At 40.8% G+C, this 15,258-nt stretch overlaps 1 protein-coding gene across 17 annotated transcripts in view; it reads right to left on the bottom strand.

Annotated features, from left to right (window-relative positions):
• Positions 1-1,793: 1,793 nt before the first annotated feature.
• Positions 1,794-15,258, bottom strand: part of BRD9 (bromodomain containing 9) — a 105,797-nt gene continuing 92,332 nt past the window's right edge. For all 17 annotated transcript variants that reach the window (XM_075586392.1, XM_075586375.1, XM_075586391.1 and 14 more), the window contains exons 14-18: positions 10,224-10,262; positions 9,916-9,990; positions 9,651-9,753; positions 3,428-3,595; positions 1,794-2,802 (exon numbers count right to left, since the gene is read on the bottom strand). In XM_075586392.1, coding sequence (XP_075442507.1) covers positions 2,711-2,802; positions 3,428-3,595; positions 9,651-9,753; positions 9,916-9,990; positions 10,224-10,262 — 477 coding nt within the window. In that variant the 3' untranslated portion in view covers positions 1,794-2,710. The remainder of the gene's footprint in view (positions 2,803-3,427; positions 3,596-9,650; positions 9,754-9,915; positions 9,991-10,223; positions 10,263-15,258) is intronic.

The following is a 15,258-nucleotide window of genomic DNA, read 5'->3' as shown; positions in this document are numbered from 1 at the left end:
GCTCATGCTTGGAGAGCAGTGATGTCAACAGCTCACCAAGCATGAGTGATCGTTGTCCTGCAACATTTTTAGAGCAGGAACAGGGGGGGCGTGGCTACTACGGGAGGGGGTGCATCATGGCTGTATAGGGGCTGTCTGTTTCTGTGTATATCTCTCACCCCTCATCTCTCTCCCTTTCTCCCCCCACCCCATTGCTCTCCCTCTCTCCCCCCATTGCTCTCTCCCACCCACCCTCCGCTCTTCCTCACCCCTCCCCTGCCCCCCACCCCGCGCTCTCCCTCCTTTCTCCCCCTCTCTCCCTTCTCCCCCCACACCACTCCGTTTGCCCCCCCCACCACCACCACAGCAGCACTCAGTTTGCCTCCCCACCACACAGCAGCACTCCATTTGCCCCACCACACAGCAGCACTCAGTTTGCCCTCCCCCCGTCTGTTTGCCCCACCTCTGTCCGTTTGCCACCCCTCTCAGTCCATTTGCCACCAGTCTGTTTGCCCACCCCTCTCCTTTCCACTTCTCTCTGCTGAATTTAGTGTCATTGTGTGTGTGACAGGAGAGTAGAACACGCCCTCTCACTTCTCATGTGACCCTGCTCTCAGCACCAAAGTATCTCTCCCTTGTCTCCCCAAGCACACCGCTTGGGAGAGCGTGTGCGCACGCGCACGAGCACAGCGGGAGAGGGGATGTGCTGATCCACATTGCAGAAGGTAAGCGCACCAAGCGCATAGCGAGCCCAGCGCCAGTGGGGATTCACCCTAAGAATAACTCTGACAAATCTATTTTGATATGGTGGCCTATGGTTTCACAGTTCACAGGACAAACACAAAATAATCTCTGCAGTTGTGTTGAAACAACCATTGATGTTAAATGGATATTGGTTGTTCCACGCCACCCACCCCCTAAGCATTTCAATAAAACCACCAGTTTCTTTAATTCAGTCAAAGAAAATAAAACTATTTGAAAAATTAATACTTTTCCCACCCTTTCTCTATGACCCTAAACAATGAGCTAAACAGAAGAAAAAGAATTGTGGTGTAACTTTGGATTGAAAAAATGCTTACAAGGTTATTTGTCCCCATCTCTCAGCGTATCAGTTAAGAGTTACATTTTTGCACCTTAAGTTAAACAGCATCATAAGATAGTTGAATTTGACATTGTAATTAAAAATGCTGATTTAAAAACAGGGAGGACTTTAAAAAAAAAAAGTGTAATTGCTGATTTAATGGTAACAAATATGCAGAATTATGGGTATGCGAGCCATATAACCGCTAAGGTAAGCCCCTAACCTTCCCTAAAACCCCATAATCTTAACCCCTAATACGACCGCTACCCTTTATCCTAAAACTCCTTACCCTAATCCCCTACCTAAAAACCTTAACCCCAAAACTGCTACCCTAGCCGCTAAAATAACCCTTAAATTAACTTACCTTGGCGAAGGATACCTCTGCGGTCAAACATCGGTGGAGACTTGGCGAGGTGGCCACGGTCAAATGTCCGATTACAGTATTTAGGGTGAAAGCCAACTTTCTGCACAGAAAGGTTGTGCATATTTCATAACATCGGAATTAAAAATAGAAATTGGAAATATGCACAAAAGCAAAGTAAAATAGCTCTGACTGAATGGCAATACTGTTCTCTCCCCCCCCCCCCGGATCATGAATGTGTCCTGCTTTGGTATAATCAGTCACTAAATTGGAATTCTCAATTAAACAAAATACTACAGTATATAAACCCTTCATATAAATTCTAATTAGACATAATTAGAATTAATTTGAAATAAAATTAAAAAACAAAAATTGTTGAAGATAAAAATTGCAAACTTTATTGCGGACAATAAAAACCTTGCGGTCATTTTTGCTTTTTTAAACATTCCTGTTACAAATTTGTTGTAAAGTTTAAGCTTTATAGACATACTGTAGGCAGCTGTGGCATTATTTTGCCTATTGGCTAAGGAGCCTTAAGCCTGTAGTATGTGATACCATTAGCCTATTTTGCTCTAATTGCACTTGAATAATCAATGGGATCTTCTGCAATAAGGTTGGAATAATTAAATGGTCTATGTACCTTACACACACAGTATGTGATGTGTATAGACTATTTGAGACAAAACAATCCATTTTAAACAACTCCTTTAAAGCTATATACACTTACACTGCAGCTAAACAACTTTCGAGCAGTTCAACTTTTACAATGTCATCCTAATAATTGTATTTCACAATTCTTATAAATAAAACAAAAACAACGTTGGGAGGGCTGTGGCTATTTGTCAATGAACATACCATTTTATTCCAAAATAAACAAGAGCATGGGGTCGAGGAAAATTGAATGTACACGATACATTTAAGTGAAATAAGTCTTAGAAAACTCAGTTCACTATTAAGCTACATATATACATGAACACATCAAAACATTCACATGATATGGTTTGAAAACCCTATGCAAACTAAAATTAGCCATATATTTTTTTTTTAAAGTCTTGTGTAGAGAGCATCTACATTAATGAGTTTCCAAGTGGGATGCTCCATATACATGCCGTGTGTTATAAATGAACACAGGAATAATGGTAAATACAGTGCGATAGGCAGAATAACTAAGGTTTATTTAAAACTGGCATTACCAATGGTCTTAAAGATTCCCGTGGGGAACATAACGGCATTTAACATGATTAATTCTGGAAGATTTTAAAACATTTTTTAAACATTGTAAAAAAGATTTAATTTGGGTTGTCAGGTTCTGGAGACTGAAGGAACTCATAGGGGTCATGAATGTCCTGCTGTTCTCCAACACTAAGACGAGAAGGGCTTCCTGTAATTAAAACAAAGAAAAATGTTAGCAATATCATACTGACCTAATTCCTGCTCAATATTATCAATGGCACTGTAAGTGAGCAATTATGCAGCAGTTCTAAAGATGAATGGACAAATTATTATTTGAAGGGCAAGTCCTTCTGAAAAAAAAGGCTGTGGCATATTAAATGATAAATGTAGGAGATTGGTGCCTTTAAAGGAGCAATACCACCCATTGGACTTTTTTTAAAACATAATTTTAACTAGGAGAACCTCCAGAGCTGAACCCCGTTTTAGCTTCAGGAACCTCCCTGGTTTCGATATACGTATAGTTTTAGTTGCCAGCTTACTTCCTGGTTTTTCAAAGATGGATATCCCAAACAGGAATTTTACTACTGTCAATTAAAACTAAGTATCTTTGGATCTAGAAGATTGCTAAAGATAAAAAAATAAAATCTTAAATGTTACATTAGAAGGTGAGCTTGCTCGTCAACCCTTAAATCTACAGGTACAGCCTATAGGCACAAGACATCATAGTATTCAAACACCACAACACCGGTCAGAGCCTCAAGTTCTCTACTTTTTTTTAAAAATACACATACGCTAAAGCTTCAGGGAAAATAGCCATACAGTATGAAGCTAACCGAGATGATGATGATCTCTTTCTGAGTTGTTGGACAGTGAACTAATATTGGAGGATGGTCTAGATCCAACTCTGTCAGTGTGAACATCATGAAAGTCATGCAAAAGCTTAGTTGCTTCATCTAAATTTAGATGGCCATCATCATGATCCAGCTCCTTCTTGACTTTTCCTAAGGGTGCAGACAGAACAAAATTACTTTTTACAGAGAACAAGTAAGACAAAGTATGAATAGGATATTGGATATATACACATATACACCCACTTCTACAGAATAGATTTCAAGGGAGCCAAAATACAAAAAAAAAATTAAAACTACAAATAACTTCAATTTGTAGAGATACTTTATGTTGCTATTTTAAAATATAGGGAACAGATACAAACCAGCGCCCGTATTGATATATGTCCAATGAGTCCAAAAAAGAAATCCAAATGGGGGTAGATGGGAGAGAAGAGTCCAAAGGGTCCAATGAAGGAAAGTACTCCAATCAGGGGGTATATGACATGTGGACAGAGACAAAAAAGAAAATCATAGTGTAACCTGTATCAGTTATTAAATGAAACACTGCACAAATACAAAAAACAAACAACAAAGGAGAAACAATAAACAAACAACAGATAACATACACATAAACCACTAAAGCTGAAAATACAATAACTATTTATTAAAACAAAGGAGCCTGCTGCAGCGGGTCATCAAGGGGTTAAAACCCAAAACCCTACTTACAGCAGGACCGGAACTAGTGAGCGTATGATAACCAAGCAGGGACGGATGTCAGAAGCAGAGAGGGTCCTCTGTGGGCTCTCAGATGCGTGGTGTATGTCTTTTATTCCCTCCGATTTCAGGAAGTTCCCAAGATGGATGCAGGGGGAGAGGAAGATGCACACAGCTACACCCATCAAGCACAGCCTCTCTCACGATGACGTCGTATCCTGCTAAGGTGATCAGAAACGCTACACAGCCAGCTTTCTCCAAGGCGCCGTGACCTTTGACCCTACGCGTTTCGTGACTGACGTCACTTCCTCAGGGGATGGTTTAGTGGGTGTGAAGTCTTATTATATGCACCTCACTCGGCACTGATTGGACAGGCATCTGTTGAATCCAATTGAGTTTAAAAATCAGCTTCTAACAGGATGAACTTGAACTTAGACAAACATGTAAACAAATATAAAACTTACAAACAGCTAACATTATGAAAAAGAGATTAAAATACAATAAAAATAAACAAATATAAAAACAAGTTGTTTTTACATGGTATAACAAATAGTAATATAGATAATATTGATACAGTCATAAGTGTACAACAACATAAAAAATTACCAATAAACTGAATGATCAAAGATAATTAAAGTATTAAATAATCTAAATAGATAGCTTTAAAAGAAAAGGGTGAGGAAGAAAAAGGAGGAGGTGAAAGAGGGAAGGGAAAAAAGAAGGATGTTATAAGTGAAATGTGGTGAGAGGAACGGGGGAGGGGGGAAACGAAAAAATGGGAAGGAATATAAGCATGGATACATATCCAGATGATAATTAGCACACATAAGAAGTCCCCTTTCTATTTAGTCAGAAAGACCCCCAGATCAAAGTCTAAATTCAAACCGTTAGGAGAGAGGGTCCTAAGCTCATAAATCCAGAACGCTTCACGTCTACTAATCCGGTTGAGTTTATCGCCCCCCCTCCAACTGGTAGTGGCAGTTTCAATTGCCTGACAACAAAGACCCTTGGGGTCTTGATTGTGGCACATTAAAAAATGATTGGACACGCTATGGGTTGTTAGACCCTTTTTGATATTATACACATGTTCGTAGATTCTTCTTTGAAAGGACCTCCCAGTACGCCCTACATACTGTAGGCCACAGGGACAGGTAAGTAGGTAGATTACATATGTTGAATGGCAATTAATGAAGGATTTCACTGGATAAATTTTTGAGGTGACATTAGATTTAAACATTGTGCCTGTCTTGCCATATGTACAGACAGTGCACCTTGTGCATGTAAAAAAGCCTTTTACTGCGTTAGACGAATGAGATCTCTTCCTAGACAGTGGACAACTAGGTGTTACTAAAGATTTCAAATTGTTAGCCTTAATAAAAATTATATTCGGAGTGGGGGTAAGTACCTGTGCCAGAGTGTTATCTCTTAAAAGAATAGGCCAATACTTCTTTAAAACATGTCTAATACATGGTGCCTTCTGATTGTATTGTGTGACAAAGGCTATATTGTCATCCCCATTGGATCTAGGTTTTCTATGATACTCCAGAAGTGTGGACCGGTCGATTAGATCTACCTGTCCCATAACCTGGTTCAGTTGATCGATCGGATATTTTCTTTGGATAAATTTCTGTTTCAATTCCTCCGCCTGGCGTGCAAAGGTCTGGGAATCCGAACAGTTGCGCTTCAGGCGGACGAACTGTCCCTTGGGTATATTCCTGATCCACTGGGGATTATGGTGGCTATCCGTCATTAGATAGTTATTGGCCTGGACAGGTTTAAAGAAGGTCTTTGTATGAATTATGTTGTTAACAATATATAGATTCAGATCTAAAAAATCGATCTGTTGTTCATCGAAATGACATGTAAATTTTAAATTTCTGTAATTGTTCAGATACATGATGAACTCATCTAATAATTGTGAACCCCCAGACCAAATAAACACCACGTCATCGATGTAGCGATGCCACAGCACCAAATTTGCACCAAGTGGGCAGTTGTTCCATATATAATCCTCTTCCCACACGTTCATGAAGAGGTTAGCATAATTTGGTGCAAATTTCGTGCCCATGGCAGTCCCACATGTTAGTAAATAGAATTGTGCATTAAAACAAAAATAATTGTGAGTGAGAATGTGACGAATACTTTCTAACAAAAATTGTTTCAAACCTGGTGTTATATCAGTGTCAGTGTCCAATGAAATGGCCTGGCAGCCAAGATCATGTTGGATGACCGGACATTTGCGCGCCAGGCAGAGGAATTGAAACAGAAATTTATCCAAAGAAAATATCCGGTCGATCAACTGAACCTGGTTATGGAACAGGTAGATCTAATCGACCGGTCCACACTACTGGAGTATCATAGAAAACCTAGGTCCAATGGGGATGACAATATAGCCTTTGTCACACAATACAAACAGATGGCACCATGTATTAGACATGTTTTTAAAGAAGTATTGGTCTATTCTTTTAAGAGATAAAACTCTGGCACAGGTACTTACCCCCACTCCGAATATAATTTTCACTAAGGCTAACAATTTGAAATCTTTAGTAGCACCTAGTTGTCCACTGTCTAGGAAGAGATCTCATTCGTCTAACGCAGTAAAAGGCTTTTTTACATGCACAAGGTGCACTGCCTGTACATATGGCAAGACAGGCACAATGTTTAAATCTAATGTCACCTCAAAAATTTATCCAGTGAAATCCTTCATTAATTGCCATTCAACATATGTAATCTACCTACTTACCTGTCCCTGTGGCCTACAGTATGTAGGGCGTACTGGGAGGTCCTTTCAAAGAAGAATCTACGAACATGTGTATAATATCAAAAAGGGTCTAACAACCCATAGCGTGTCCAATCATTTTTTAATGTGCCACAATCAAGACCCCAAGGGTCTTTGTTGTCAGGCAATTGAAACTGCCACTACCAGTTGGAGGGGGGGCGATAAACTCAACCAGATTAGTAGACGTGAAGCGTTCTGAATTTATGAGCTTAGGACCCTCTCTCCTAACGGTTTGAATTTGGACTTTGATCTGGGGGTCTTTCTGACTAAATAGAAAGGGGACTTCTTATGTGTGCTAATTATCATCTGGATATGTATCCATGCTTATATTCCTTACCATTTTTTCGTTTCCCCCCTCCCCCCTTCCTCTCACCACATTTCACTTATAACATCCTTCTTTTTTCCCTTCCCTCTTTTACCTCCTCCGTTTCCTCCTTTTTTCTTTCTCCCCCCTTTTTCTTTTAAAGCCATCTATTTAGATTATTTAATACTTTAATTATCTTTGATCATTCAGTTTATTGGTAATTTTTTATGTTGTTGTACACTTATGACTGTATCAATATTATCTATATTACTATTTGTTATACCATTTATAAACAACTTGTTTTTATATTTGTTTATTTTTATTGTATTTTAATCTCTTTTTCATAATGTTAGCTGTTTGTAAGTTTTATATTTGTTTACATGTTTGTCTAAGTTCAAGTTCATCCTGTTAGAAGCTGATTTTTAAACTCAATTGGATTCAACAGATGCCTGTCCAAACAGTGCCGAGTGAGGTGCATATAATAAGACTTCACCCCCACTAAACCATCCCTTGAGGAAGTTACGTCAGTCCCGAAACGCGTAGGGTCAAAGGTCACGGCGCCTTGGAGAAAGCTGGCTGTGTGTAGCGTTTCTGATCACCTTAGCAGGATACGATGTCATCGCGAGAGAGGCTGTGCTTGATGAGTGTAGCTGTGTGCATCTTCCCCTCCCCCTGCATCCATCTTGGGAACTTCCTGAATTCGGCAGGAATAAAAGACATACACCACGCATCTGAGAGCCCACAGAGGACCCTCTCTGCTTCTGACATCCGTCCCTGCTTGGTTATCATACGCTCACTAGTTCCGGTCCTGCTGTAAGTGGGATTTGGGGTTTTAACCCCTTGATGACCCGCTGCAGCAGGCTCCTTTGTTTTAATAAATAGTTATTGTATTTTCAGCTTTAGTGGTTTATGTGTATGTTATCTGTTGTTTGTTTATTGTTTCTCCTTTGTTGTTTGTTTTTTGTATTTGTGCTGTGTTTCATTTAATAACTGATACAGGTTACACTATGATTTTCTTTTTTGTCTCTGTCCACATGTCACGGACCCCCTGATTGGAGTACTTTCTTTCATTGGACCCTTTGGACTCTTCTCTCCCATCTACCCCCATTTGGATTTCTTTTTTGGACTCATTGGACATATATCAATACGGGCGCTGGTTTGTATCTGTTCCCTGTGTGTCTCTGGTGTTGTTCACACCAGTTTTTCCTGGCTGCCCTGCTATTATCATTATTATAATTCCATTTCTTATTCATTGTCACATCCCCATCCCTAAGGGAATTTAGCGCCTAGAAGCACCTCTTTTCTGTGTTTGCTGTATTTTAAAATATAAATACTGTTCTAAATCCACATAGAACCATAGTTCAGAACTTTGCTTTTACTTAAAAATTTAGACAACATAATAAAATGTTAAACATGACTATTTTACATTGCCCCAAAATGTAAACATTACAAGCAGATATTTATGCAGTGGCACAACATTTATTAAAAACAAACTTGCACTGTAAAACACAAACAAAACATGTATGGTTATAAACAGCACCACAGCTGTTTAGATCTCACTCATCCCTCCTCGATTACACATAACAATCCCCATCCTCTTCACATACACACCCACCCTCTTCTTATGCACTCCAGTCATCTTCACATCATATACTTACCCTCTTACTAAACACAAATCCACATTTATACCCCCCCATCTCACACAGAACACTTCTCCCTTTCTTAATCAAACCTCACATTCACCCCCCTTCTCACTTGCACCACACACCTTCCCCCACTCGATGCAAAGCACTAACCTCCCTCCTACCCACATAACGATCACCCCCTCCCCCCCCTCACAAAGATCCCCACTTCCACACCCCTAAAACACGACAGCTGCTCAGTGGGTGTCCTGCCTGTCTGGAGATGAAGAGGCTTCTCACTCTCTCACCTTTGTCCCGTCTGAGAGAGGAGAGGCGGAACACAGCCTCTGTGTCTGCAGCCAGTGCTGTACATGCCCATTGAGCAGCCAGCTGAGTTTTCCCCCAGGGCCCACGGCCCACCAGGGTTACCCAGCACCCTGGTCGAGAAACCCTGTGCTACATCAATAAAAAATTGTTTTCTGAAGGAGAGTAGAACAGCACCCTATATTCAACCTTAACTGTTACTTCTGTTTCAGTATAATAGTAATAATGCAGAAAGCAATTAAATATTATTTTGTGATAAATAAAATAATTAAATGATGCATGGAAGGTATTGTATAAACCTGCAGGGTAAAAAAAATAAAGCTGTAAACTTGTCAGAGCCTTTGAAATAGGTGGGTGGAGACACCTTGAATAATTAGCAAATCAATACCGGTGTCATCGATACCTATCTGTATATTGTTGTGTAATGAAACAGTACATAGGTTTTTTTTTTTGTAATATATAAAAACATCAGTTTATACATACCCAAAGAATTTAGCATGGACATATCAAGAGACATATCTGAATATGATTTCATGGTCATAAAATCAAAAACAGAATTACTGCCATCCACCAACGATTCTCCAATCTATTGGGAAAAAAATACACTCCGTAAAATGCCAGTCAAGTGCACTTTCAGAAATCTACTGTAACAAAAAGTGGAAAAAAGTAAACTATTCCAGCAACAGAATAGGCATACTGTACACAACAAAGCGTTATATGGAGGCTGAAATTAAATGAGCAACTTTACCATCATGTGCTTAGAGGAAGGGTCTGGGCATGTTGGATGCAATCTAGGCTCCTCCTTAATCATTAGAGGTGGCACCTGTATTACATATAGAAGTTATAAAACAAATACTACCGGTCCTTATATTATCAACTAAGCCAAGTCCAATTACCCCGCCACCATCAAAGTCAGTATGACCATCTATTCATTTACAGTACATACAACGCAACATTCAAATGGTACTCTAATACCTCTTCTCAAGGTTTTATACATATTTCATTATTGAAAATTCTACATGCTTCTTATAGATTTGGCTTCTTTTAAGCACTTACCTTTAGATCTTCTGGAGGTCTCATTTGAATGTTTCTTCTCTAAGATGAAAAATAATACATCTTTAACCGCCATTATAAATACAATTGAAATAGTCAGAAGTCTAAATGCACAAAACTGGTAAAAAATAAATGTGATTTAGAATGTTGGGAGTATACTTTTTGTATGATTACTAGCTCTTCATAAACATGTTCTTCTCTTTTAATAAACTAGTTGGGGACTCAACTTTTAATCATTTGAATATATTTCACATTTAAATGTGTATCTTACCCAGGAATCTTGTTTGAAAGATTCTCCCCACGTGAAGTGTACTGTAGGTTAAGTATTTGGCGGTATAGAAGTAAATGGCACCTCTCCTAAATTGATATCGTTCTCTCTCCGAAATGCCAAGAAATCACGTTATTTGACGATAATGCAGCACTATCTTGAAATCATGTGACATTAACCCTATGCTAATCAGCCCAATTACAGATTATTATTTTTTTGGATATGATTATATTGGTGAATAAGGGGTTAACTCATGGAGAATAATGGCTGTTCCATTTTTAAATATTGACCCGTTATTTGACATTGCTTAGTGAATTTACGAACAAAAACAAATTTATACTGAAACACAACAGACTCCATGGTTCATCCGTTTGAGAGGAAAAAAAAAAAAAAAAAAAAAACTTATGATAGGTTACCACTTGGATATCTTAATGTTAAATAAATACAATGTCAAAATAGTTAGATCCACAATCAATTTGTAGTATTATTACTTAACAAGGCAGTACCCCCTCACCCCAAATGGAAATATATATAAAATATATATATAAAATATATAGATATATATATATAAAATATATATATAAAATATATAGATATATATATATAAAATATATAGATATAGATATATATATATATATATATATATAATATATATATATATATATATAATATATATATATATCTTAATATATAAAATCAAAGGTTGGTACTAGCTGCGGTGAATGTGATTGGTCCGAGGCCACCCCGACTGTCATTGCCCAAGAGGTACGCCCCACTGTGACACACACCGCCCACACGACTGTCATTGGCCAAAACTTACACTGACATCACTGACACACACCTACTTCACTGTCACACACTTGCACTGACAGCATACCCCCAAAGAAGCCCTGCAGAGTCCTTGGTAAGTTCATCTCACACTCTCACCCCTGTGTGTGTACACACACACACACACACACACACACACACACCTCCCGGCACTCACTTCCCTCCCGGCGGGGGGACAGGCAGTGGCCAGGCAGCCTCCGGAAGGACCCTCTTCCTCCTGCAGCTGCTCCCACCAGATGTCGCTCTCTCTTTCCTCAGGCTAGGCCTCACCTCCCTCCCCAGCACTCACTCACCTCACCTCCCACTGTCCCCCCCCTCCTGTCTTCTGTCCCCCCCCCTCCTGTCCACTGTGTCCCCCCCTCCTGTCCACTGCCCCCCCCCTCCCTCCTGTCCCCCCTCCCTCCTGTCCACTGTCCCCCCCCCCCCTCCTGTCCACTGTCCCTCCTTCCCTCTGGGGGGTGGGAGAGGGTGAGCACACAAATAGGGAGGAGAGGAGGGAGCAGGAAATTTAACTCACGGGCAACGCCGGGTCTCTCAGCTAGTTTAATATATATATAATATATATATATAATATATATATATATATATATATACTGAGTTAAGTTATGGTGAGTAAAAAAAAGTGACAAAAACCCTCCACAGCAAAGCAAATATGCAAATGTATTTACATTTGCATATTTGCTTTGCTGTGGAGGGTTTTTGTCACTTTTTTTACTCACCATAACTTAACTCAGTATGGTAACCCCCATCCTTTAGCTTCTTTGCATAGCCAGTTAATCAACCCCACACTGATGAAACCCATTAAGGTTTTTGTTTGGTGTTGGGTTAACGTCACCCCTTTCTTCGGAGAGTAAAGACTGTAGTGCTGGCTAGTGACCGCCAATCCCTCGGGAGAAGATCACGGTGGGTTAGTAGGCGTCAGCCGAACACCCTAAAGACTTGGACCCTCCTGCGGCGTCTGCTGCACTAGGAGGGAACAGGATGGACGTCGGATTCCTCGGATGACGAAGTCAATGTAACAACAGGAATCCAAGGCTTCGGCTGGAGAGGACTGTTTCTTGGTACGGACTGGCCTACTCTCCGGAGAAGACTTTGTCACATGTGGAGCGCACCTGGTCTCACTTGACCACGAGCACGGTTTTTGAGGTGGAATCACTTTTTTCACCACCCGGGCTACAAAAAAAAAAAAACAAAGTTGTCTGTGGCGGCCTTTTGGCTAAGATCAAGTGTAGTAGTCACACTTGGTCTGGTCATGGCCGGGAAGGCGGATATGTAGCCCGGGCTATCTTATCACGGCACCCCAGGAGTGGTTGACCTGGCGGAGTCATTTGCTGCACAGCACTTGACATTGCACGGATAATTTGCACACCCCTACATTTTCTGCACTGGCACCCCTTATTGCCTTCCGCTGAGGGGTTCGCCATTATTTTTTCACCCGCCAGGCTTCCGGGTCTGGCGTGCACTTGTGCACATTTTTTGTTGTTGTTTCGTTTGAGCACCTCCTGCACTGCATCACACAGAGCACTGGAGCACTCGCTCCATGGATTTTTGATGTTTCGTTTGTCGGGTTATAGTCACCATTTCTTCGGAGAGCAAGAAGACTAAGTGCTGGTCGGTGGTCGCTCCTCCTTCGGGAAAAGACTACGGTGGGTTAGTAGGCGAAAGCTGAAAACCCTAAAGACTTGGACCCTCCTGCGGCGCCTGCTGCACTAGGAGGGAACGAGAAGGACGTCGGACTCTTCGGAGGAAGACGTCATGGAACCGGACTAGCCTACTCTCCGGAGAAGACTGTCACATGTTTTGCGCACCTGGTCTCACTTGACCACGAGCACGGTTTTTGAGGTGAAATCACTTTTTCACCACCCGGGCTACAAAAAAAAAAAAAAAGTTGTCTGTGGGTGGGTTTTTTGGCTATGCACCTTAACCTTGGCTGTGCTCAAAGCTGTTACCATGCAGCAAGGGTTAAGCCTATAGGGAACCATGTTAAAAATGGTTTTTGAAGCAAAAAGTGGCACTGTGTGCTCATTTGCATGTCATTTCCCAGAATCCCTTGCTGCAGTGGAAGTGCTGTGTGCTGGGTGATAATATATCAATATATATATATATATATATATATATATAAAATATATATATATATATATATAAAATCTGCCAGGTACTATCTGGTAACAGATACATTGTGATTGGTTACACAGCAATATTCCTGAGGACACAAAGACCACTTCCTGAATCCCAGAGTGGATTAAAGGCTGATATTTGCTATACTAAGTGTAAGTGCATACCTTACCATCTAACACCTGAATTGCTCAGATATACTGCCCTATGATGTTTTTATTCTTTTTTTCTCTCTCCCTGCATATTTGCGCCTAGGTCATTCTTTTCTATACAAATTACTAGCGGCAAGTGTGGAGCCGTGGACCTAAGTGGCAGCATTTTGCAGGGTTAGTTGATTTTAAAGGGTTAATACCTCTCGTTTTGACTGATTTGGCCAGGTGTGGTTTTGATTATTACTGCATTAACAATTTGTTGAGATTTGCGCTGATTGTATCTTGTTTTTGTATTACTCATTACATGCTTTAATACTTTTTATGTTTGTGAGTGCGCATTTGTTGGAGTTTTATTGGAACATTACATTTTGTATCTTATCATAATACACTAGGATCGGGCGCTTTCTTTCTCTTCTTGTTTGTTCTTGATCCAGGGGGAGGTCGTTGTTCCTTTCAGAAAGCTGCCAGTATCCTACATAGAGGGCCACCATCCATTCCTTCCATCCTAACAGGACTTTTTCATCACATGGTTTTTGTGGACTCTATTTTTACTTAATCATTTGTGATTTTTACATTTTTTATTCACATTTTTCCCTATACTCCTCAATGCTCACTCATTCTTTTTGTTATTTTTCTTATATATGCATGTGTATAGTTTTAATTAGAATAGTCACTGGTAATACTAGTTTATGTTATTGATTTATTTTTATTTTTATATATTTTTATTTTTTGGTATTATATTGCTAGAGCATAATTTTCTGGTATATATTAGGTTTTTTAATATTTTTTTTCATATTTTTCATATTTTTGAAAATACAGTTAAGTTTGCACATTATTGCAGATAGATACCTAAAGTGCAGTCTTTTTTTGTTTTTGTATATATATATATATATATATATATATATATATATATATATATACACACACCACACACACACACACACACACACACACCACACACACACACACACACACTGTTCGACAATCCTATACATTTATATGCCAAGGGCGGGTGGATTTAACCCCCGGGCGAGTAACTATTGGCTCAAGCAGAACACGTGCTTGTTTTTTAAATTCCCCGCTTGCGCTAAATTTTCCCTGCTCGCGCTGAAAAAATAAATAAATAACTCCCCCTACCTGATTGCTGATTGGCGCGCGCTCCCAGGCTTTGTGGGCGCGCGGCCAGGCTCTATATGAGCCAGCCCCCAACGAACGGCCCATTTTTTCTGGCCAGAGATCTGTTGGAGAGTACTAGAGTAAGTACTCTCCAATCCTCCATCCCCTCTGCTCCTTCCTGCCTCCTGCAGTTCCCCCTTACTCCCCGCTTCCCCCCCCAATACCCGGCTTGGCTGGAGATGGTAGCGAGGGTGTTCCGCCTTCTCTCCCCGGCCCCCGCTTATCCGCGCGGGGCGGAGGTGTCCCCCCCCCCTTATTCCCCCCAGCTTCCCGCGCCACTTCCAGCTTTCCCCGGTCCCCGCGCGGGACGGTGATGGTAGTGGGGGGTGTCCCCGCTTACCCCGGCTTCCCGCGATACCAGCGCGGACGGGTGATGGTAGTGGGGGTGTCCCCCGCTTACCCAGTCTTCCCGCGATACCAGCGCGGGACGGGTGATGGTAGTGGGGGTGTCCCCGCTACCCCCGGCTTCCCGCGATACCAGCGTGGACGGGTGATGTAG

The sequence above is a fragment of the Ascaphus truei genome, chromosome 2 (assembly GCF_040206685.1).
Source record: "Ascaphus truei isolate aAscTru1 chromosome 2, aAscTru1.hap1, whole genome shotgun sequence".
NCBI lineage: Eukaryota > Metazoa > Chordata > Amphibia > Anura > Ascaphidae > Ascaphus > Ascaphus truei.
The sequence above is the reverse complement of the archived record's forward strand: the minus strand, read 5'-3'. Positions and strand labels throughout refer to the sequence as shown.